Raw genomic sequence first — 23,824 nt, forward strand, 5'->3', positions numbered from 1 at the left:
TAGCTAGATTGACTTTAATTATGATTCCTAAAAAATATTCAAACCAAATATTATAGCAACATGTAAATTAAAAAATATATATAAATATCTGTCATTATTTAAATACATACATATAATACTGCTTGTATTATTATATCATTATATTATAGATAGATTAAACATCTTCGAAAAATTATAATGCTTAATGCTGCTAAAATTTATGATCATAAAATTCATTAATTATTGCTAAACTATATATCTATCATTCGAAATTATTTATCATTTCATCTTATATTGTTTTTCAATAGTTATAATATAAATTATTGATAAAAAGCAAAATCAAGATTCTTTTTTAAAAATTTGTTACAGTATTCAAATTATACTCAATAAAAGTATCATTATAACATGCATTTGCAACACATTTTAAGAAATTTGTACAATATCTAAAGTTTTTAAAGTATAAAAATCGTAGAATGCGTGCGCTCAGTGAATTATATTTAATTTAGAACTTTTTTTGTAATATCAAACTATATGCGTTAAATTAATATTATAATCTCTAGCAATAACATGTAATAAACTGAATATTTTTATACACATTTCATGCATAAATTTTGTATAAAGTACGTTCCTAAGTAACACAGAAAGTTTTTTGAAAATTGATCTGGTAATTTGTATAAATGTAATATTTTAATTGTTTGTAATGTACAATTTTTAAAATGTCTGAAATATTCATATATGACATAAATAATTAGAGTTTTGTACCATTATTATACATTTTGATATTAAATATTGTTAACCTAATTGTATTCTTTATATGTGTTGAGTGCTGAATAAAAAAGGTATTTGAAAATTTGTTAATTTTTCTATGATTGTACTTTAATATTAAATACTTCTTTTCTCAGATTTTAGAAACAAAAATAAAATATTGTCATATATATAAATCGAAACCATTTTTTATAAATATTAACACTGAATATGAGAAAAGGATACTACATCCTAAACATTTAAGTTAGCAAAATATATTTTTTTTAAAACTTGTCGATATTAGTATCAACTCTCCATAGTTTACAAACTGTATCAAGATATAAACAAAATTATGAAAAACAGTAATTTTTAAACCATAGCACATGGTAGAAAAGAATAAATTAAATATTATGGTGTATATACAATCTTTATTTTCTATAATTAGAACTAAAAAATGTAAAATATAAATTCTTTTTTATAACTCAGTAATCTATGGAGGGCTAATTTTCCCACACATTAAAGTATTATAATTTTATAGTTCCATCATTTTTTTTATCTAGTACACTATAGTAATACCTTTAATTTATGATATTAGACTAGCATTATTATTATATATTTCAGTCAAATATATTAAATTGTGTTTGTTCTAAATCAACTTTTTTAAATTAGTTCATATTAAATTTATATATTATCTATAAGGTAAGTGTTCCCACATATTCTATGCTCTGCTTCGAATTGTCATTATACCACTTAAAATTTCTAATATATAAACTTGTTAAAATTAATATCTTTCATCGATTTTTGAAAATAAATCAACTTTAATTTACTCCAAACTCATATATAGATTATTTATGAATGTCTAAAATATTTATAATAAAGTTTTAGAAATAATTTAATTTAATATTGGAATTTAATACTGAAATCTATTTGCATTAAATAGTTTAAAATTTTATTAATCATATTTTTTTGTAAGGAAGTGTGTTCTCCAACGCCAATACCATCCCATTTCAAGTTGATTAAAACCAGTAGTAAAAAATGATAGAGCAATAAAAAAAACTGAATGTACCAGTGTCCATAATTGGAATACTGGTGAAATAATAAGTAAAACTATCATACATCCTGAAATTTAAAAAAAAGATACGATATTTTTAATAGAAATATTATCAAGAATTAGTGAAAATAAGTAGAATAAAATATTACCTGTTAAAATGCTCCAGAAACTAAAGGCAATATGTAAAGGACGTAATTTTGTTAACGGCCAAATTTCAGCAGGAAAAGTTTTCTTTTCATAAAATTGTTTTAAGATTTCTTCTTTGTTAAACCACTTTTCTTCTAACCATCGCCTTAATGTTAAATCATCTGTTGGCACATCCGATGATGGTATTCGCTTAATATGAAAATGTACTTCATTTGGTAATTTTCCTTTGATCAAATCTAATTCAGATTGTGGAATATAATCAGGATATGCAATCGTTAAATCATAAACAGCATTGAGATAACTTGCTTGTTGAAGATGTCGAACTAAATAACTGAATCCTGTTGTCTTTGGATGAAGAGTAAAAGAATATTGTGGCAGAACATGTTGCATGGCATATTTGTCAGATTTCTCTTTGCTGTTTTTTGTTAGATCAGTACCCTCGGGAAATATAAGTAATTGAGAGCGCCTATCAAGAGCCACTAAATAATCCAAGGTACGTGACAATCGGTTTTGATCTTCTTCCCAGCGACGAGTTATATAAAGGAAACCATACATTTGCATTATCCATCCTGTTATATAATGACATTATTTTGTTATGTTATTTAAGAAAAACAAATGGAATAACAATTAAGTTTTTAATGATCATTGTATAAAAATGATGTGGTAGTTATGGTATTATGAAAGGTATGTTATGAATATTTTTGGAGTATGTGGGATTATGATCACTTATCGTATTACCTGGTCCTGGAATATGTCGTATAGGATCCTTCAAAACAAATTTTAATCTATGAGTTGCTACATTAGGTAAACATGCTTGATACATTGCAGCCCACAAAAAATTCCAATCCACCCGTGTTCTATGATTCATTACAAGAACAGCAGATTCATTTGGAGATATATGGTCTCCTGATACCAAAATTTTTACACCAAATACTTTTAAAAGAGCCTAGAATATATTGAAATTATTAGCTTATTCATGGTACAATTACATAACTCACATGTAAGGAAATTTTTGAGTCTGAAACAAAAAAAAAAAGAAAGAAAAAGAAGACATTTATTTTGCTTACTGTGGAATAAAGTTCCCAACAAGAAAGTAATAGATCACCACATTTTCGAAACTTTGGAGGACTAAAAAATAACAGTGGTAACATAGGGCAAGCAATAAATAGAAAACCAGCCACTATGCTGCTGTACCATAGTGCACAATATAAAGTACCACGTAAAAGTCCACGCATCTCAAATTGTGTCTTGAATATTTAAAGAAATATGTAATAATATATTTATTTATAACAATTATATGTATAAAGCTTAAAAACTTATCTATTATTATAAAATATATGTACTAGAAATACATACCTTAGAACATTTACTTATAATTAAATCATATATGATATAAAAGAATTATAAGGCAAAAGATAGAAACTTTTGTTTATAACGAAACATTTTTAGTTTATAAAAAAATAGAAAATTTTTATTTTTAAATAATATTTAATATTAAAGAAGTAGGAACAGCAGAAGTGTAAGTTTAATATAAATTAAATTAAATGTTTACAAATTTGTATATATAATATATTGAATAGTAGAACTTACCTTGTCATGTGTATGTTTTAAATGAACTACTTTTTTCAAGCATTTAATGTTAACTGAAATGTTCTGAAATGTTTTCTTTGGCTTCTCTTCTATCTTACTAGAGGGGCTTCCTCTACTTCACCCCTTTCACCCCATTCTCCACCCAATATCTACTAAGTTCTGGGATGCTGTGTTGGACCATTATTGATCTGTTAAAACAAGGGGAAAATTCATAATTGTTTTTAAAATTTTGATTTGTTTCCACAGTTTCTTTATAAATGTTATAAGAATAAATATTATAACAAAAAGATATATGTGTGTATATGCAGTAGAATAGATCTTTGTCATTTGTTTTTACTTTTTTGTTTTATGATTATGTTGATAATCTTAACTTTCTATTTAAGTTTGTTTTACTAATACAAAAATATATAATTACATAAATTAAAATGAACAAAAAAAAATATAACTAAGCTAGTATAATATATTTTTACTAAGGTAGAAAAGTTATCAATCAATTATTAATATAAAAATTGTTGCAAATTATACAAATAAAATATTATAGATAATAATAAAAGTTTATTTTAATTGTAATGCCAAAAGTAACTGGATTTATAAATATTTAGGGGACAAATCACTTGAAATTTACACTTTTTATAAGGTTTATAAAATTTAATTATACAAAAGTGTTTGTATGACTTTTTATATTATAAATTTTACTTAGAAGATGTATACAGTGAATATCACTAATAATAAATTCTATAAATTCTTTTAAGAAAATAACTAAATCCAGGCGCTTCAATGTATATACCGTTTTCTATATATATAAAATATTATTTGCTAAATTGTACAACTAAAATACATATTTCTAATTTACAAAACCTTGCACTAGTGATGTACATTTTTTATGCAGATCTTTACAAATTACATTCTTTCATAAAATTTAAATTAAAAGATTTACAATACATACTGCAATAGATAAAATATTTTGAAAATTGTTTAGTACCTATGTTTCATGTAATAATTGATTATAAATTGTTTGATGTTAACGTTTAGATTAAACTGTAATATAGTTGTTTTTATCTGTATATGTATACGGAAATAGTATAACTATTAATAGGTGTGATGTACAAATACATTATTTTTCACTATGAACTATATCCTGAGTACTTGTCAAGAAGTTTACTCGCTTCCGTATGTACTTTTTCATCATCAGCTGATACAATTGGTTTTTCTAAAATTTCTTTTAACGAATCAATTGCACATGTATATTTCTTTAAAGCAATATAACATTTACTAATGTATAACTGAGTGTATGGATTTGTACTTCCAAGCCTTGCTGCAGTTTCAAAACAAATGAGTGTTTCTTCAATAGAAACATTTGGAATTTCAAATAATGTTGCTACCTGTAAAGAGTACAAGAAAATTTAAGCTTTTTAGTATTAAATTGTAATATTATATAAAAATAATATTTTGTATATATTAAAATTTGTTAGTAAATTAAATTAGAAGTTAAACCTTTTTCTCGATCCAACTTAAATTAGCAATTTCATATTTAAATCTTCCTAGAAGATAATGTAATTCAAAGTCATCTGGTTGCATTTCTAAAGCCAGTTCTACATATTTCTTAAAAACAATGCCATTCTTTATTTTGTCTGGCACTGATAAATAGTCTCCATGTAGTCCTATAAGGATAGCATACCACTTATACAGATCTGCTTTTCGATTTTCAATAATTCTCTCACACTGTTGAATACCTATTAAAAATATTATTTGTTTTCATTACATTATGCAAAAATAAACAAATATATTGTTCTTACCTTCAAGAATGATTAACTTTCTAATATTCTTATCAATTTGTGCTTCTGCATAATGGTAGCTAGCTCTTGTGAATCTCCATACTACTTCTACATTATCTGGGTGGGATCTCGCTAATGTTTGCAATATATAGTAAGTCTTGACATCAAATTGATCATTTAGTTGTTCATCAATCTCCTTAAGTATTATATCCAGCTGGTTCAGTTCGTCTGAGATCCTATATTACTGAACATATAATCTCTTCCTTTTACACTTTTAAAATAACTTTACTCGCCAAAATGATCAAATTCTAATTTTCCAAATTAGTACAAGTAATCACATGCTTAAATCACGAATTAAATAGTATAATTTGAATATTCTTAAGATGTTTCTTCAGGAAGTGGATTCACATTTTTACTAGAATAAATTATAAATCCTCGTACGTGTTATTTATATAAGTTTAACATATATTTATGTTACTTTACCAACCTTAAGTCACTATCGCTAACAATACTTTCACCATCGGAACAATCATAGAACTCATCATCTCCAATATCAGTTGTTGTTGAAAAAACATCAATATCTGTATCATTATCTAAAGTATAGGTACTATCGTTAGAGTTAAATTTTCGTGAAATTTTTCTTTTCTTTTTCTGTTGTTTTAGTTGTAACCTTAAATGAAAAAAATAATAATATATGCCAAAATAGTTATTAATTTTATAGGATAATACATAAATTTAAGAAATATTTATGTAAATATTTCATATCAAAATAATATTATTACCTTAAAGCTTCTAATTCTGTTTGCAATTCATCAATTCTTTTATTGGCTGCATCTAAGTCAGAAATTGTTGTGCTATATTGTTGATTTGCCAAAATTTTACGGTAAATAAAAATACTAGCTGCACTTATAACACCAACGGTTACACCGATGGCAGCAGCAATTAAATTATTATGCATTATGCTGTAAATATAGTCTATATTAATATGTTAAAAAATCTAATTCTATATTACTATTTTTTATTAAATAAATAATATATATAAATGCATAAAAAAAAGTTAGAAATTCTGTAAGCAGCATAAACATAGTAAAATACCGTTATTTCTCTGGGTTTCTTACTATAAATTATACTCAATATTATGTAAATTATCCACGACTATCATTCATTAATACACAATAACCATGTCCATAAAACAAACATTTTATTATCTCAATAAAAGAGAAACATATGTTCTTTCAAGTTACGCATATAAAACGTTTTTTCCTTTTTTCTATAAAATGTTGATCACGCATCACAGAAACCACATTGTACGCCGGCAATTAAGAGTTTCTTCGGCAAACGAATACTTAATTCAATTTCCATTAAAAATCCGACTTTATTACTCAACCATTTGCTAACGATATATAAATATAATGTTCTTTTTAAGTTCAAAGTACAAAATGATTTAAAACTCAAATTATAGAGCATGAACAACTACAATACGATTTGCTATACACGCATGCATGTATATACACATATATACATACAATGCTTCTGCTATTTACATACATTCACGTGATTCTAAATCAATTCATCATATTTCACGATAATAATTTTCATGAAACATAACTATAACTTCAACTTTTTAATCGAGTAATTTTAAAATTAAGAGGAAAGAAAGAAATTCCATTATATCGCATATTACAATATTTATATAATATGTATCCGTACATGCAGTAGACACTTCCTTTTTATTATTAAATACATGTTCCTTCTTATATAATAAATAGACATATGTATTTCAATAAATTTAATATAAATAAATAATATTGTATATACAGATAATATTATTCAACCAAACACTATAGTAATTACTATATTGCAAATATTTATGCATTTATGGAAAAATAAAATGTATAAAAGTATACAAAACGCGCAATTGTACAAATGTCCATAATTTAATAGCTATACATACATATGTATATTTATACGTACGTACATATTTGAATATTTAATATAATGTAATTTTGTATTCCATAAAAGAAATGTAATTTAATAACGATTATAAATTATAATCATTACATTATCATATTAAAAGACAAACATACTTATAGTTTTTTATATACTTATAGTTAGGATATGAAATTACAGAAAAAAGATAAGGAATAACTATAATTATGTATGTAATTTGAATTTATTTAAGTAAATGACGTCAAAACTTTCATATTATTCCTCCTAATATTTTTTCAACATTATTTCATAAAAATATAGGGCTTTCTTTACAATAAGATAACAATAAGTAATGAAATAATCAAATGTAATTTTGCAACATTAATGGGATATTTTGTTATCTATGTTTCACCAAATTATTAATTTTTTTATCACTTAAAATATAAACTGAATAAATTTAAAAAAAATCGTACAAAAGTAATTGTAAAATTGTAAAATATTATATCAGTTATGTATTATAATATCCATATTGATAATGTAAAAATTGATATAGAACAAGGGAATCATATATACCCTTATTTTTATAACATAACTATACCATATATTTAGATATGCAGGAATAAATGAAATCCTCTTCTTCATTCTAAGAAAAAATATGTTTATTAACATATAAATGTATTTATATATTTATATATATTTTTAATGGATAAATATTTAAAATTAAATAAAATTTAATTATACCTAGCAACTTTGGCATCGCATATATATGTATATATATATCGTATATACACATGTACATATGTATGTGTCGGTGTGTGTATGTATCATGCTATTAAATATTTTATTAAAATGTTAAATTCTTAATTTTTCCAGTAAAAGACTGTATATGTTTTATTACTGATATTATGATTTTAATTTATTTATTTCATTTAACATTTGCACTATGATTTGGAGGCTTTTTCCTACATGTCTATTATGTACTCTAATTTTTAAAATTTGATATGATATTTATCTTTGGAATAGTTAATATTATTGTCATGCTACCAAATTGTGTATTATAGACAAAGCTCCTTAAAAATTTATTGTTACATAATAGTCCTTAAAAAGTGCACCATTATTAAATTTTCTAAAAACTGATAAGTATATAATATTATGATATGAACACATTTACATAATACGTAAATATTACTTATGATTACAATAATATTATATGATTATAATATCAGAAAAATATGTCAACAAAATTTAAATATATTGATAAAATAAATTTTGTTCTTTGTTCGCATATGGTTTAAATTTTTAATATATGATAAGAGAAATATATATATCAATACCTGTCACTAATGTTTCATATTTCAAATATATGTAATTTTTTACATAAAGAATTTGTGATAAAGATATTTTTTCACTTATGGCATAAATGATATAATATAAATAGAATTAATATTTAATATCAAATTATCTATAAAATTTTGATAAATGAATTTAATACATGTAATGAAATAGAAAAAGTCTATACAATGGAAATGGCATTAACAAAGTATAGTCTTTCTAACGTATTACGAAAAATTTTGTTACTTTAACGGGAAATTCGATCATTTAATAAGTATTAAAAGATAATAATAAATTATTATCCTTTTTTATTCGAAGCAACAAAGATAACATATTGATATCATTTATTTGTTTTATGAATCGACCTTGGTTGATACAATTAATCAAATATTTTTTGTCTTATTTTAAGTAAACTTTCAGTACATAGGACGAGTTTCATTTTTTATAGCAAAATAAAAGATTACTATAACAAAGAAATAAAATATTTAACGCATATCGGTCTCAATCAATAATTTTAAATAAGTCAAAATAATTAATTAAAATTTGATTAAATACATTTCTGTATTTCTTTACCTAACATGTAAATAATATATAATACGTAACATATTAATAAACAATATAAAATATACAAAACTATGTACACATGTAACAGAAAGTAGAATTACAATTTCGTATTGATATTAGTTTGTGAAGATATATAAAAAAAATGTTATATTATTGAACGCAAAAGAATTTTTCAAACTCTTATAATATAGATTTATGATCTTAGATTATTATGATAGTTAATTATGACATTTTTGCGTTGCTTAAAGTACAATTTTAATGCTATTTTAAGATCTAAAATATAACGTCTCTACCTAAAAAATAAATATAACTTATAATTTTTTAGTTAACCTGTATAATACAAATTTTTGAAAGATATACTATTCAATAATATATTATAGTAATTTAAGTAAATATTTTACATAAACTATATTTGCATATTCAACATAGATTATAAAATATATCTTTTTAATGATGAAGAATTTACTAATTAGATGAAATTATTTAAACAATCGTTCAATTAACTATGTTAATATACTGCATGTAAATGAGGTACCTTATAGAATACGTAAAATCTCGTTTCAATTTTTTAATTGTGAAACTCGACCACATTAACCTTAAATTATGCGAACGATATAAAACGATTACATAGAATCTATAATATTATTGTATCGTTTTTTTCATTATCACAGATTGTTTTGGTGGTAGGCCTACTCCCAATATTAAGTTTTAAAGGCCTACAATGGACTAGTAAATTTTAACAGAATCCGACTGATTTCATTCTACACATACAAACCAACATCATGTTTCTAATGTTGGAAAAAGTCTTGTTAGCACAAAATAAGCTACATCGTAATTACTCCAATATGTTGTATGTGCTGCTAATGTGTAAAAATAATTCCTCCCTAAACTTGCTCGAAGTACATAATCCAATCGTTCTGTTAATTCTAACAAAAAGAGTAAAAAGATATTAAATTATATACCTTTTATTGAATAACTTTTATCATTATTAGATTAATTAAAAATTAATGTAATATTTTTACCTTGACCTGGTTGGATAGGTGCAGAAACATCTTTTTTAACATTCCAACCAGCACGGACTAAGCCCCAAAGACTCCAACCTTTGTCCGGTGCACGATTAGACATATCTACTGAATTTTCTTCTTTTTCATCATTATCTGCTATTAAATATTTTAAATTGAAAATGAATAGAATAATCTGAAAATAAATAGAAACTATCTGATATACCTATAAGAGAACAATTTTGGTCAGCATTACTCATTGTTGGTGGTGACTGCTCTGTTTGTTGACCATCAACTCCTCCATATGGCGGAATTAGAACAGGTTCAATTTTGCTATATCCTCTTTCTAAAAGTGGCTCCATTCTATAAGCTACAGGATCAGACCAGTGAAATATATTGTAAAATCTTTTGCATAAACCTTGAGGCATCACATCTGTTTTGTTGGATGGAGAGGGTGTACGTAATACAAGAAATACTGATAATGGGGAACCCAAACAAAATAAATTTTCAATCTGGAATTATGAAAATATTTAAATTAAAATTATTTAATATTAAACTATATTGAATTATTCTTACTGTATATAAATATCTTATATTATATAAATAATATACAATTAGTAATAACACCTACGGGGAATTGTAATCGTTGTTTTAAAACTTCTTGCGTTTCTGGAGATGGAGGTCTTGTATCTGGAGCCATCCAGCCTGTGACAATGTCATAAACAATTACACATCCCAAAGAATGTGCTAAAATTGAAACTTTCCCTTTCCAACCAGGATGACGACTAGTAAACATAAAGTATAATCTATTTAACTCTTTTTGTAATCCAGCTCTAACTTCCCCTCCATAAAGAGGACTTGTGTAGTAGAGAATATCCATTGCTGATGTATTTAATAAGTGTCGTATGCTTACCACACTAAAGGGGGTGATAGCCTCTACTATACCTAAAATAATTTTCATTAAATACAAGATGCTATTAAATAAATGTAAAAATCTAAATATTAGTTAGAGAAATTGTACATCAGTTTTTTACCTCCATCAAGCTTTAACGATGAACGCCATTCCACAGGGAAAAATTCTATTCTATAGTTAGAGTTAGGAAAATATTTTTGTTTCAACCAATCTACACAGTCTCTAAACCTATTTAAATATTAAATACAATAGAGTAATTTCTTAAAACTTTTATATGATATCAATTGCATATAGTATATTATAATCATTAATTATATTTTCTACATACAATGTTGTATTACGAATAATTTTTCCAGTATCTCCTTTTTGACCAATTCCATGAACTACAAAAATTATATGATCAATATCATGAGGTTTATCTTCCTTTACAGCTGCAATTTTATATCCTCTTCTTAGTTGATAACCTGTTGCTATATTATAAAGCCATTATAAGTAATGCATAAATTTTTAATAATAATTATATATTTTTAAAATACTTACTTTTTGCAAAACCTAATTTTGATGTAACACTACGCATTAATTTTTTATGCCTATATTCGCTATATAATACTACATCATTTATACTATGCCAGTCAACATGAAATTCAGAAAAATGTTCCGTGTGTAATACTAGAAATACAAAAATTTAATTCCTTATTATATTACATTGTATATATACTATTACAGAAAATAATATATAATTAAAAGCAAAATTCATACCTTCGTAAGAGTGAGAAGGTGTATCATATGTTGAAGTGGATTGACCAGAATTTTGCTTTTGAAAAAGATTAAGATGAACTTCTTCTATAATTTTAGCTTGTTCTGCCTCTAAAGGTAACCAACTACCATCATAATACCAAGTCCCTCTCATAATTTCCCATTCTTCACCTTCAAATAAAATTAAAACTGATGATTACATTTATTTAAACAAAACCATATACATACAATATATGTGTAGCTATTTAATTAATTAAAAATTTAATGAATTATCTTTTTAATTATTTAATAAAATATTTTTAATTTAAAAGCGAAAAAAACATAAAAATATCTTTGTGCATGAAACTTTCTCTATCTGAAATACACATAGAAATTGAAAAAAAATTACAATACAATATACATATAACACTCACCCTATACTCTGATTACATTAATCATGGTTAAATGAAACTAATTATAATAGATTTAAGATAACAAATTGATTGATTTTTATGGTAGACATAATAATTAGTACCCATAAAAAAAAGTGAACATTATTACTCAAATTAAATTAAAATATTATATACAATAAAGAAATTTGTATTTTATTTAGAATGTGGAATGTAATATGAAATAATTAAATATAAGCTTGAATTATTTTAGTTATTTTATATTTTGTTAAATTATACTAAAAAAATAATGATATATGAGATTAAAGCTAAATAAAATATATACCTGTACAATATATTGAAACACATTTCATTTTATCTAGTTCCACATCGTACATTCCTCCTCTAACTACAATTTTTTCAACAGCAGGTGGATTGTTAGTTATGTTATTATTTTTACTAAGGAAATTTTGATAATTTTGCCAAGCATATTCAATTCTTAAGCTATCATATCCACAGAATTCTACCCATCTTTTATCTACACCATCTCTATAAAACCATCGTATTTGTTCTGCAGTTAAAGGTTCTGCATATGTTAATTCATTTATTATATTTTGTGAGTTATCCTTTGAATTTAATTCTCTGGTAGTATCTGGAATTTCTTTAAACATTAAAATTTGGAATTAGAATACAATAAATTTAACATGGTATGTATAATTTTTGTTATTTAATAAAATATAAAACTTACTAAAAACTTTGGTTAAAAAGATATGTTATAGTTTTTAATCTTTCAGTTTATTATTTACAAACAATGTCAAATTATATAGCATGCAATAACAAAAAATGTGAAGTAAGATTCACACACAGTCATTATTAGTATATTTTGATTTAATAAATTGTAATACATGAGAAGTATATATGTTTAAATTATATGTATTGCAAAGATATAAATTGAACACCATCAAGTAAGATTTCAAATATATATATATTTCATTAATTGTTTATAAAATTGATAAATTATTGTTAAATTTCTATAGGTTTCATTAAATTATATTAAAGTGAGTTACAGGTTTATTAGATATAATAAACATATAGAAAGTTTTTTTTTATCGGATATTATAGATATTACAATTTGCAGTAACTTTGCATAATTTTCAAATTCTTCTTTATATCGACTGCGTGTATCGAGTACATATGTAGATACTTATACGTATTATAGATATTCTGAGCATACGAATTGCTCCTTATTGACGACAGATGCACTAAATAATAGATTCTTTTAATAGTTCGCCAAATTTGTATAATGAATAATGTTTAAGTTATTTGCAAAGACAATCTTAAATAATTGATAACTTTACCTTCGCAATTTTGAGATTCCAGAGGTGTTTCACTAAAAGGATCAATTTCAATCTTGTCAGACATCCTGTCACTTATGTAATAATCACAGGATATTTTCTAAATCATCTGATTAAAAAATTTTGCAATATTTTATGTCATATCAACTTTTTTGTAACATCTGACACATACAAAGAGCAACAATTTTTATCAAAATTAACGTTAGACACTACTGAACACTTGTCATTGATAAAAATTTAATTATAACACAAAATCCACAGTCTGTCAGTAGAAAATATTATAAATTGTTTTATTAGTATTTATAAAGGATAATTCCTATGACGGTATCGTTGATTAAAATATAAAGGTGTCTCGTTCACGAGCAAATGCAACGTTGAGAGCTGATTGACGAACTGGCAATCGTTCTCTACAGTAGTTGGACGTTATCTCAAAACTGATTTTTAGGACTTGGGTCTCAACAAACAAACTTATTCGCGTTTTGTTATCTTATATAACTCCAACTTCATACTTCGTCAAAACCACTGCATTTAATGGTAGACAGCTGATGTATAAACGCAATGCGTAAAACAGTATGCGATATGTACAATTCATACGTACTTTTATATTACTATGTACCAGTCTATATGCATATAGAGATATATAGTTTTATATATATATATATATATATAGATGTATGCATAAGCGCATATATTTACGAGTGATTGTATACAACGTGCTTATTACTAATGCATATGAATTATGTAAAGATAAAAAATAAACTGAAAGGTATTACTGTATACACACAACTTGTTTGTAAAATTTACATTTATATATAAGTCTAATATTTATTAAATACAATATAATATATTTTGTAAAAATTGCATATTTTTCATTTTTGATATTTAATTATTACATTTAATGTAATGTTATATTGAACTTATTTCGAATACGCACTATCATTTGCCTTAATTTTTATAACAGAATGATAATTTCATCTTGTACAAACCAGATTCTTTTACAGATTTATTCATGCGCAAATTGAAAACGTACATAATGAGAAATATGCATATAAAATGTTAGTTTTTCCAATTGTCTCTTATGTATTATGCAAAAGAATTATTGGTTATTTTATATACAATGTGTTATCTCATCATTCACTCTCATTGGTACCAGGTAAATAATTATTGATCTTTTAGATCAATTTTTAAATAGAATTAGATAATATTAAATACATCTTTTATGTAACATACATATAAATATAATTTTTAAAAAATTTGATTTATTTTATTAATGATACTTTCACATTACCTACATACATATATTCTATTATTCTATTTTATAAAAGTTAAATGAATGATAAATGTTGAATATTTATAATTTCATGTATTTATGTAAGAATTAATAAACATTTTTTTGAACGATTTATTATTATTTAAAAATAATATAAATTCATTTTATAAATAAAATAATAGAATTTCTTCAATGTTAAGAGAAATATATATTTCATTGAACTAATACATATATTCACATTCATTTAAAAATAATACAAGTTTAAAAAAACCACATAACTATTTTATTATAAGCACATATGTATGTGAAATAAGAAATCATATTATCCCTAAAAATAATATTAAGGAGATTATTCTACAGTATGTGATTATACAATAGTACAGTTTTTCTGCACGTTATATATTTATTATTACAAACTTTAACATAGATCTTTACCTAAAGGTCATTTTTATTATACACAAAATTATAGATGTACATTTATTCATTAATTATTTCCCATGTCCTGCAGCTCGACGTAGTAAAACATATATCTTTTCTTTAATCCAATCCTTATTGTATGGGGCATATGTGTTTGTGGATTTTTGATAAACAAGACATGATAAATCTGTAAGTTGATCAACAAAATCAAACAACTGACTGATATCGTATGTTATAGTTGGCGTATTTGGATTTCGCCTTTTTAAATGTTCTTCATAAATCTTGCATACACCTGTATTAAAAAATCAAGCTTATTTTCCTATATTTATATCATATATATATGTATTTGATATATGATTAAATATTCTGTGATTCAATTAAAAATTACTAAGTTCCAACCACAATATAAAATATCCTTACCTTCCATACATTCATTAACACTTTCGTAATCAGAGTATGTTCTTGTTTCAGGTCTATTACCTGGTTGTACAAGCAATATTGTGTGAGACTATAACAGATAAAAACAAATATTGCAATTTAGTTATTTTAATGTATACACTGTACTAAATAATTTTTCATTTTTAAATACTTATTGGTTATAATATTTCAAAAGAGTAAATATTTACATTCTTCGTGCCCCAGTGTAAAAAGACAGGTACACATATGTATTTTAACATAAAGATATTATGATATCTAAAATTGGCTATAAACTGTGTAATAATTTTAACTTGGTTAAAACATATGTATATTTATAACTATGGACGTGAAAAGAAATTTAAGTTTCAAATAAACAAATATCAAAAGTTTGACATAACTTAAAGTAGTCAAAACAAAAGTCGATTACCATTTTTGATCTTGAATTAAGAACAACTCAGTTATATGATTTTAGCGGCGTTTAACTTTTTCCCAATTTTTGTCACTTTTGCCACAATAATTCCACGCAATAAAAAAAATAAAACGTCGAAATCCCTTCAGAAAGCAACCTCAAAATTTCGACTCTAGAGTTTTCGATGATAACACTTGATTCACTTGGAACTTGGAATTTGGAACATACATCAGTTCAATGGAAACATATCGTATTGTTCCTTCGTTTCTTGTATATCTCGTGGTTCAATTTACGTTCCACATGTTTAACATTCATGTTATGTTTAAATATACATTTTTAAATTAACGTCGAGTTTTTAAAGAAGTGTGGAATTCCTAAAAACGAATGAAAAATTACAAGACTATATGATTAAACTTAATGATTTAGTAGTTAAATATATTAAATATATTTGATTACGATAAATAAATTATGTTAGGAGTATTGAATGCAAAACTACCTGTTATATTAAGGAAATGTATATTATTCAATTTATTCAGCAAAGTTTTATTGTTCCTTATATAATATTAATTAAAAATATTTAAAAAATTTTATCAAAATCTATACTATAAAAATCCTTTATTTCTTTAACATTATCAAACTCATTTTAAATCATATTAAATCTATTGTATATTAAATAGTATTTAATGAATATTTCTTGAAAATTTGCGTGTATTTGTAAAATTAAAATATTAAGATTTATATTTGTATATAATGCAATTATAGTATGATAGTTTTTTGAAAGATATTCTTCAAACACCGTTCTTATGAGAGATTACGTTGAGAAGCAGCTTGAACATACAAGAAATGTTGGCACGTCTTGAATTAACTTTGTACGTGAGTAGTCGACGTCGACATAGAGCCACAGAGCACGAGTTTGGATTTCACACTGTCAGCGCGGTTTTCTTAAATTAAAAAAATGAAACCGAAACCAGAATTGACTACCGAAGCGGCATGGACTAAGTTGCAACAGTATTTTGATATCAATGGTTCAAAAATTAAAATATATGATCTTTTTCAACAAAATCCTAAACGCTTCGAAAACTTTAGGTGAGTTTTATTAATCCTTGACATATGACCTTGAGATGACCCGAAGGTTGTTTGCTCTAATAAAATGAGATTATTGTAAAAATCTTTGTCTGAATTGTTTATGAGATTAAAATGAAAAAAAGCATTTCTATTTTACGTATTATTTTATATAGTTATGATTTTTTTCTTGAAATATTTCTTTCGCTCAATTTTATATACAATAATTTTATATAAAGTAAATTTATATACAATACACATTAAAATATCATGAAAAATAATTGTAATATGATTTTATATAAAGATTATTTTAACGATATTTAATTTATTAATTAGTCTAGAAATTCCTACTCCTGAAGATGGGCCAATTTTACTTGATTATTCTAAGAATCGGCTTACTGAAGAAGCATTGCAACTTTTATTGGAATTAGTATGTATTGTAATATTGTACAAGTATTAAACTTATATTGCATTAATTATAATAAGAAGAAATTTATATTTAAATATATTTAAATGCTATGTAATAATTTATTACATTCGCAATTATAATATATTTTGTAAATTTTAAGGCACGAGCACGTGAAATAGAAGCCGCAAGAGATGCCATGTTTAATGGAAAGAAAATTAATTTCACAGAGAATAGAGCAGTTTTACATATTGCTTTGCGCAATAGACTTAACAAACCAATATTAGTTGATAATAAAGATGTAATGCCAGAAGTAAATGCTGTATTAAATCACATGAAACAATTTACTAATGAGGTAAAATTTATATATATATATATATATATATATATATATATATATATAAATATAAGACAGTTTTATATTTTATTTTTAACTTTCGGAAGTAATAACTTTGTATATAATATTTATTTTTTTGTATTATATAGATTCTTTCAAAACAATGGAAAGGTTTTACTGGTAAACCAATTGAAGATGTTGTTAATATTGGAATTGGTGGTTCAGATTTGGTATGTTATATAAATTGTGATCATAAGATATATAAATTGATTCCTCTTTTATTCATGTAGCTATATATTTATATATATAGGGTCCTTTAATGGTAACTGAAGCATTAAAGGCATTTCATGTTGGACCACGAGTTCATTTTGTTAGTAACATAGATGGAACCCATATTGCTGAAACTTTGAAAAAGTTGAATCCAGAAACAACTCTTTTTATAATAGCATCGAAAACATTTACTACTCAAGAGACGATTACAAATGCCACTTCTGCTAAAATATGGCTTTTGGATGCTTTAAAAGATGTGAGTAATGAAATAACAATCTTAAATTTAGTGGTATATAAAATATACTTATTTTTATATAGCCTGCAGCAGTTGCACGTCATTTTGTTGCATTGTCTACTAATAATCAAAAAGTGAAAGAATTTGGTATTGATGAAAAAAATATGTTTGGATTTTGGGACTGGGTTGGAGGACGTTATTCGTTATGGTCAGCTATTGGTTTATCAATTTGTTTGTCTATTGGATTTGAAAATTTTGAAAAATTATTGAACGGTGCATACTTTATGGATCAACATTTCTGTAGTGCTCCATTGGAGAAAAATGCAAGTATATTCTTAATCTTTGTTTGTAATATTATAATTATATCTTTTTAATATTTTGAGAAAAATATTGAATCATCGAATTTTGTCGTGTATGTAATAAAACATTACTTTATAGGCACCAGTTATATTAGCTCTTCTTGGAGTATGGTACCATAATTTTTACAAAGCTGAAACACATGCATTATTACCATATGATCAGTACTTACATAGGTTTGCTGCTTATTTTCAACAAGGAGATATGGAAAGTAATGGAAAATATGTTACTCGTGCAGGGAAAATTGTAAATTATAGTACTGGTAAATATTTTATATATTTTATATGTCTAGAAAAAAATACTATTTTTTATTTTCTCTAATTAAGTATTATAAGTGTTTTATTCAGTTAATGTGAGAAAAAAATTAAATATTTAAGGACCAATTGTATGGGGAGAACCAGGTACTAATGGACAACATGCATTTTACCAGTTACTACATCAGGGTACTAGACTTGTCCCTGCTGATTTTTTAATTCCAATACAGTCACATAATAAGGTACTATTATAATTAATAGTTGGAAATTATCATTCGAAAAGAAAGTTTTAATATAATAGCAGGTAATAAGACATTCTTATTTTAGGTTCAAGGAAATCTCCATCATAAAATATTGCTTGCAAATTGTTTTGCACAAACCGAAGCTTTAATGAAAGGAAAAAATGAGAATGAAGCACGAAGTGAATTGCAAAAAGCAGGAATGAATCCTGAGCAAATAAATCTATTATTACCACATAAGATGTTTGAGGGAAATAGACCAACCAATACTATTCTTCTTAAGAAAATAACGCCTTTTATTCTTGGAGCTTTGATTGGTAAATTTAATACATATATTAATATATCATTTAAATGTATCATTCAGTTTAATCGTAATTTATGTTTAAAGCAATGTACGAGCATAAAATCTTCGTGCAAGGGATTATTTGGGATATCAATTCCTTTGATCAATGGGGGTAAGTAATAACTTCATCATTGAATACTTGAAAACTTTGAAATATGTAAAAATATATAATTTTATTTTAATAGTGTTGAATTAGGGAAGCAGTTGGCAAAGGTAATTGAACCTGAATTAGAAAGTACTCAAGCAGTTACAAATCATGATTCATCAACAAACGGATTGATCGCATTTGCCAAAAATCATAGCTCGTAAAAAGTTCCTCAAATGATATAAAATAAATAATTGAGGTACGATAAAGTAGTAATTGTCAATTGTTACAATCAAACTCTTGTTAAAGTATATATAAGTTGTTATAGAAATATAATTTTTTAATGTTCTTTTACTGTTTCTTATCACAAATTGTAGTATCAAGAAATTTTTAATCATATCAATACACTTATTAAATCACTGTAAGTGAAAGGTATAAGATGACATTGCAAATTGTTAAATGATGAAAAAATTATTTATCGAAATAATAATCTGTTGTTTTATTTTTGTGACATTATTCTATAATTTTTATAAATATGTATTTAATAAATAATATAATCATATTTTTCTGTTTCTTTTTTTATTATTACCTTGGTTTCTATGTTATTAACAAATATGTTGATATTAAATTCAAATTAAATATCTAATTATAACTTTGTTTTAAACGTATATTATATGTCGTTCTAATAACAATATGTGAGACAAAATTTAATACAAAAGTATTACAAATAAAGGCAAAAAATGTAAAAAATTATAAAATAAAGCTTTAAAATTTATAATAAAGCGAATCTATATTTTAAGATATTTCGTCATTTACTTATTACTATATTTTATTATGTACATATGTATATATGTTGTACTGCGTATTCTACTATACATGCATACAATACGCAATATACGGCGGAAAAAGTGTTTCATCTTTCCAGGCGATATCACATCATTTACCCATTCACACTTCATACTCACGTTTTCCGTGTTAGAAGATCGGGGGTGTGGTTATTGATGGTGTAGAACGCGTTTTTTTTAAGTACTTTATTAATAATGGAATTTCTTTTAAACAAATACAGACACTTCGAAGAAAGGATATTGCAAAGTTTGAAAGATAATGGCATAAAACATCGGTATGTTTATTATTCAGTGTATAAATGTAAAGATCAACGTGACTTAACCTAGAAATCTGGTTAAGAATATTAACTATTTAATATGTTTAAATTTTGTATTTTCATCATTAAAAATTATGTAATGTTAAATTTTATTCAATATATTGTAATATATAAATATTTTGTATGTATAAATAATGTATATATAACTATTTTAAAATATTCAATTATGTATTACAAATTACTAGTATGTTTGATCTATTTTATGCTACTTATTTATATCTATAATACCATTATTATAATAAAAATGTTTTTATGATGATTTATCTTCAGCTAAGTCCCATATAAAAATATTAACATTAAGAAATATTTTCAGTATAAAAGCTGACAGTGGACTATGGCTTGGAACATTAGTAGGTTTAAGCGCAGTTTTAACACTATTAAAGGAAGGTGTTAGTTACTCTGAAATCTGCCTCATTGTGGGTCTCACAGGAATTGGTCTTGTTATTAGTTCCATATGTTTATATTTGAAATTGTCAACTGAGAAAGTAACAGTTAAAGATTTTCAAGCTATATATTTTTTACCAGCTATAATAACATCCTTATTATACCTCCTTGTAGTAAATAAAGGTATATCAATTTATAAATATTGTTTTATATTGTTAATAATATCCTTTAATATTTTATGAATTAATTAAAGCTAAATTATATTAAGTTTTATCTTATAATATGATTTGTTTAAATCAACTTTTTTATGTAAATATTAATTATCTATTTTATAGAATCATATTATTTTAGTTAAAGCAAATTATTTTGTTTATTGATAAATAAGAACAGGATTACTGGTGAGTGTCACATGGGGTTTAAGTATTGGAAGTTTAGGAACATGGGGTATTCTTCAATTGATGTCTACATTTCCTTGTTGTTTCACAATTGGAGAAGCAACAGCAGTTATGCATGGATGTATTTTGTTTCTAATGTCTGTAGTAACAAACTTGCCACTAAGATATCATCTACCACCAATCCATGATGACGATATTGCAACAGTTATTTTACAGGTATTCTAAATTAAATCTTCTACAGATAATAAATTTGATGTGATCAATAATTGAAAATTATAATTTCAGGTTGCAATATTATATGTGATATCAGTATGTTTAATATCTAGTTATTTTCCAATGTTTCGCTTAGCCAGAAATTTTTATTTAATGACAATCACACTTTTATTGATTGTAGTCTTACCATTAATGTATATTTTATTGGATCAAAATCCTCTAATCTGGACGTTTTACTTTGTTTGCAATAAAACAAATAAGGTGCGCATAATAATAATTTTGCAGTATTTCTTATATAAGTGTCAAATTATTTTTAACGGTTGCAAATATTACAGATCATGTTAATTGGATACTGGGCTTTATGTTTAGTACTAGGTGTAATAGTTGTCACATACCAGGTATTATTAAATCTCCAAGCAACATCTTCAACTCGAAAAATGTTTCATTTATTGGCTGTACTTGTGTATATACCTGGTTTAATATATGAACGCATATTGTTGTATCTAGCTAGTGGTGTAATAATGGGACTGTTTGTATTTCTTGAGGTATATCAAGTTTAAGAAACTAAGTTTTCTTGAATTTTATATTTACAATATTTTTAAATTTTCTATTGATAATTTCTTACTTTTTTAGTTGATGAGGTACTTACAAATATCGCCTCTTGGAGAATTATTACAGCAGGGATTTTCTGTGTTTGCTGATGAGAAAGATAATTTGATTTCTTTAACACCTCTCTATTTGCTCTGTGGTTTGTCTTTCCCACTTTGGATGCCTACCAACAATCTTTCATTATTAGCTTTGCTTAGTGGTATCTTAACAGTTGGTGTGGGCGATACTGCTGCTAGTTTTGTTGGTAGTAGATGGGGTTTTCATAAATGGACCAATTCAGATAAATCTGTTGAAGGAACTATTGCTTGTATTTTTAGCCAGATTGGATTAATATGTCTTTTAGCATTTATGGGTATGTATTATTTAAAGTTTTTCTCTCAAATTTTTATGAATTAAATTTATGTATGTTGTAAATATATATAAATTTAAATATATTTAATATAGTTAATAATATCCTTGTGGAAGTCTGATAAAATACTGATTAAAATAACTAATTATTAAAATTGTTATTTTTAAAAAATATATACTGGTACACCACAAAATTAATGTATGTTTTTTAATAGGCTACGTAGATAATGGTTGGTTATTTTTACAAAGCTTATTATCGAGTATCGTGTTGTCATTTATTGAAGCACAAACAAATCAAGTTGACAATCTGGCATTACCATTGTTCATGTACATGTGTCTAATGGTCTAAGCAAACAATAGGTAACAGTAACTGTTTTAAAACAAATTTGAACATATTTGATTGTTCAATGTAGTGTGGACCAAAGGTGTAGTGTTTCCTTAATTCATTTCTTTATTTGTGTCGTTATATTTGAAGATACATATATATTTCCTTGTATATAACATCCTTTTTCACACTAACTTGTTTTGTTACGAGTAATACTTAAAATTAGTTACTAGTCAAAAGTTTTTTTTTGCACTATATGCTGTTTCATTATTATATAGCTCTATAGTTTTATATCATTTAAAAATGTATGCATTATTGGAAATATTTATTTTGTAATTTATATTTCAAGTGAATAACAGAAAAATCTTACTCATATATATTACTGTTGAAAGTTATATTAAATAATATTTATATAAAATTGTTCATATTTGTATATAAATATTATATTAAATGTGTATATGAATTTGTTTGACACACAAAATAGCACATGAAACATTAGCTACTTTATCCTTGATATTGCATTTAATCATCTGATTTGTTTAAAAAAGATGAGTGGAATGCCTGTACTGTTATGACGACTCACATAATTTGGTATTCCGTAACGCGTAATTTATTCATTCCTACCGATGTATTTTTGTATTTCATTCGAAAGAGTTTGTAAACAAAATCTAATAATAAAATATTTTTATAGTTGTATGTATGTATATTATTGATATTTTATTGTTTAGTAATTACAGGAAAGAATAAACAAAAAAAGAAAAAATAAATGTTTATTGTAAGGTG

The 23,824-nt window shown here is 24.7% G+C and overlaps 6 protein-coding genes across 8 annotated transcripts; 2 read left to right on the top strand and 4 right to left on the bottom strand.

Moving 5' to 3' along the window:
* Positions 1-796: 796 nt before the first annotated feature.
* Positions 797-4,634, bottom strand: LOC138190039 (lysocardiolipin acyltransferase 1). Its single transcript, XM_069132486.1, has 6 exons — positions 4,494-4,634; positions 3,512-3,699; positions 2,989-3,168; positions 2,660-2,867; positions 1,924-2,490; positions 797-1,842 (listed from the first exon to the last, which is right to left on the bottom strand). The coding sequence occupies exons 3-6, from the start codon at positions 3,154-3,156 to the stop codon at positions 1,676-1,678; spliced, it is 1,110 nt and encodes a 369-aa protein (XP_068988587.1). The 5' UTR covers positions 3,157-3,168; positions 3,512-3,699; positions 4,494-4,634; the 3' UTR covers positions 797-1,675.
* LOC138190041 (regulator of microtubule dynamics protein 1) lies at positions 4,177-6,797 on the bottom strand. Its single transcript, XM_069132487.1, has 6 exons — positions 6,382-6,797; positions 6,069-6,248; positions 5,774-5,956; positions 5,308-5,522; positions 5,006-5,244; positions 4,177-4,893 (listed from the first exon to the last, which is right to left on the bottom strand). Exons 2-6 carry the CDS (start codon positions 6,242-6,244, stop codon positions 4,636-4,638), a joined length of 1,071 nt encoding a protein of 356 aa, XP_068988588.1. The 5' UTR covers positions 6,245-6,248; positions 6,382-6,797; the 3' UTR covers positions 4,177-4,635.
* Positions 6,798-8,102: 1,305 nt separating this feature from the next.
* LOC138189891 (phospholipase DDHD1) lies at positions 8,103-14,067 on the bottom strand. Of its 2 annotated transcripts, none has more exons than XM_069132188.1 (10): positions 13,508-14,067; positions 12,496-12,810; positions 11,785-11,952; positions 11,566-11,694; positions 11,354-11,495; positions 11,147-11,253; positions 10,744-11,057; positions 10,339-10,624; positions 10,134-10,268; positions 8,103-10,037 (listed from the first exon to the last, which is right to left on the bottom strand). In XM_069132188.1, the coding sequence occupies exons 1-10, from the start codon at positions 13,569-13,571 to the stop codon at positions 9,892-9,894; spliced, it is 1,806 nt and encodes a 601-aa protein (XP_068988289.1). In that variant the 5' UTR covers positions 13,572-14,067; the 3' UTR covers positions 8,103-9,891. The 2 variants fall into 2 exon arrangements, with proteins under 2 accessions (XP_068988289.1, XP_068988288.1); XM_069132187.1 differs by having other exon boundaries at positions 10,134-10,271; positions 13,508-14,066.
* A 437-nt stretch (positions 14,068-14,504) lies between these two features.
* Positions 14,505-16,293, bottom strand: e(r) (enhancer of rudimentary). Of its 2 annotated transcripts, XR_011176148.1 has the most exons (4): positions 16,036-16,293; positions 15,612-15,699; positions 15,210-15,483; positions 14,505-15,102 (listed from the first exon to the last, which is right to left on the bottom strand). XR_011176148.1 is itself a non-coding variant. In XM_069132191.1 (3 exons), the coding sequence occupies exons 1-3, from the start codon at positions 16,036-16,038 to the stop codon at positions 15,263-15,265; spliced, it is 312 nt and encodes a 103-aa protein (XP_068988292.1). In that variant the 5' UTR covers positions 16,039-16,293; the 3' UTR covers positions 15,199-15,262. The 2 variants fall into 2 exon arrangements, 1 of the variants encoding a protein (XP_068988292.1); XM_069132191.1 differs by lacking the exon at positions 14,505-15,102 and having other exon boundaries at positions 15,199-15,483.
* A 583-nt stretch (positions 16,294-16,876) lies between these two features.
* Pgi (glucose-6-phosphate isomerase) lies at positions 16,877-20,167 on the top strand. The gene is made up of 11 exons (XM_069132189.1): positions 16,877-17,103; positions 17,416-17,509; positions 17,649-17,840; positions 17,972-18,052; positions 18,133-18,348; positions 18,411-18,650; positions 18,766-18,946; positions 19,062-19,180; positions 19,266-19,494; positions 19,566-19,632; positions 19,706-20,167. Exons 1-11 carry the CDS (start codon positions 16,973-16,975, stop codon positions 19,827-19,829), a joined length of 1,674 nt encoding a protein of 557 aa, XP_068988290.1. The 5' UTR covers positions 16,877-16,972; the 3' UTR covers positions 19,830-20,167.
* Positions 20,168-20,329: 162 nt separating this feature from the next.
* On the top strand, positions 20,330-23,737 carry Dolk (Dolichol kinase). Its single transcript, XM_069132190.1, has 7 exons — positions 20,330-20,725; positions 21,081-21,334; positions 21,542-21,762; positions 21,832-22,020; positions 22,095-22,304; positions 22,393-22,720; positions 22,932-23,737. Exons 1-7 carry the CDS (start codon positions 20,646-20,648, stop codon positions 23,063-23,065), a joined length of 1,416 nt encoding a protein of 471 aa, XP_068988291.1. The 5' UTR covers positions 20,330-20,645; the 3' UTR covers positions 23,066-23,737.
* Positions 23,738-23,824: the final 87 nt, after the last annotated feature.

The sequence above is a fragment of the Bombus flavifrons genome, chromosome 2 (genome assembly GCF_040668555.2).
Source record: "Bombus flavifrons isolate JBK064 chromosome 2, iyBomFlav1_principal, whole genome shotgun sequence".
NCBI classification, from domain to species: Eukaryota; Metazoa; Arthropoda; class Insecta; order Hymenoptera; family Apidae; genus Bombus; species Bombus flavifrons.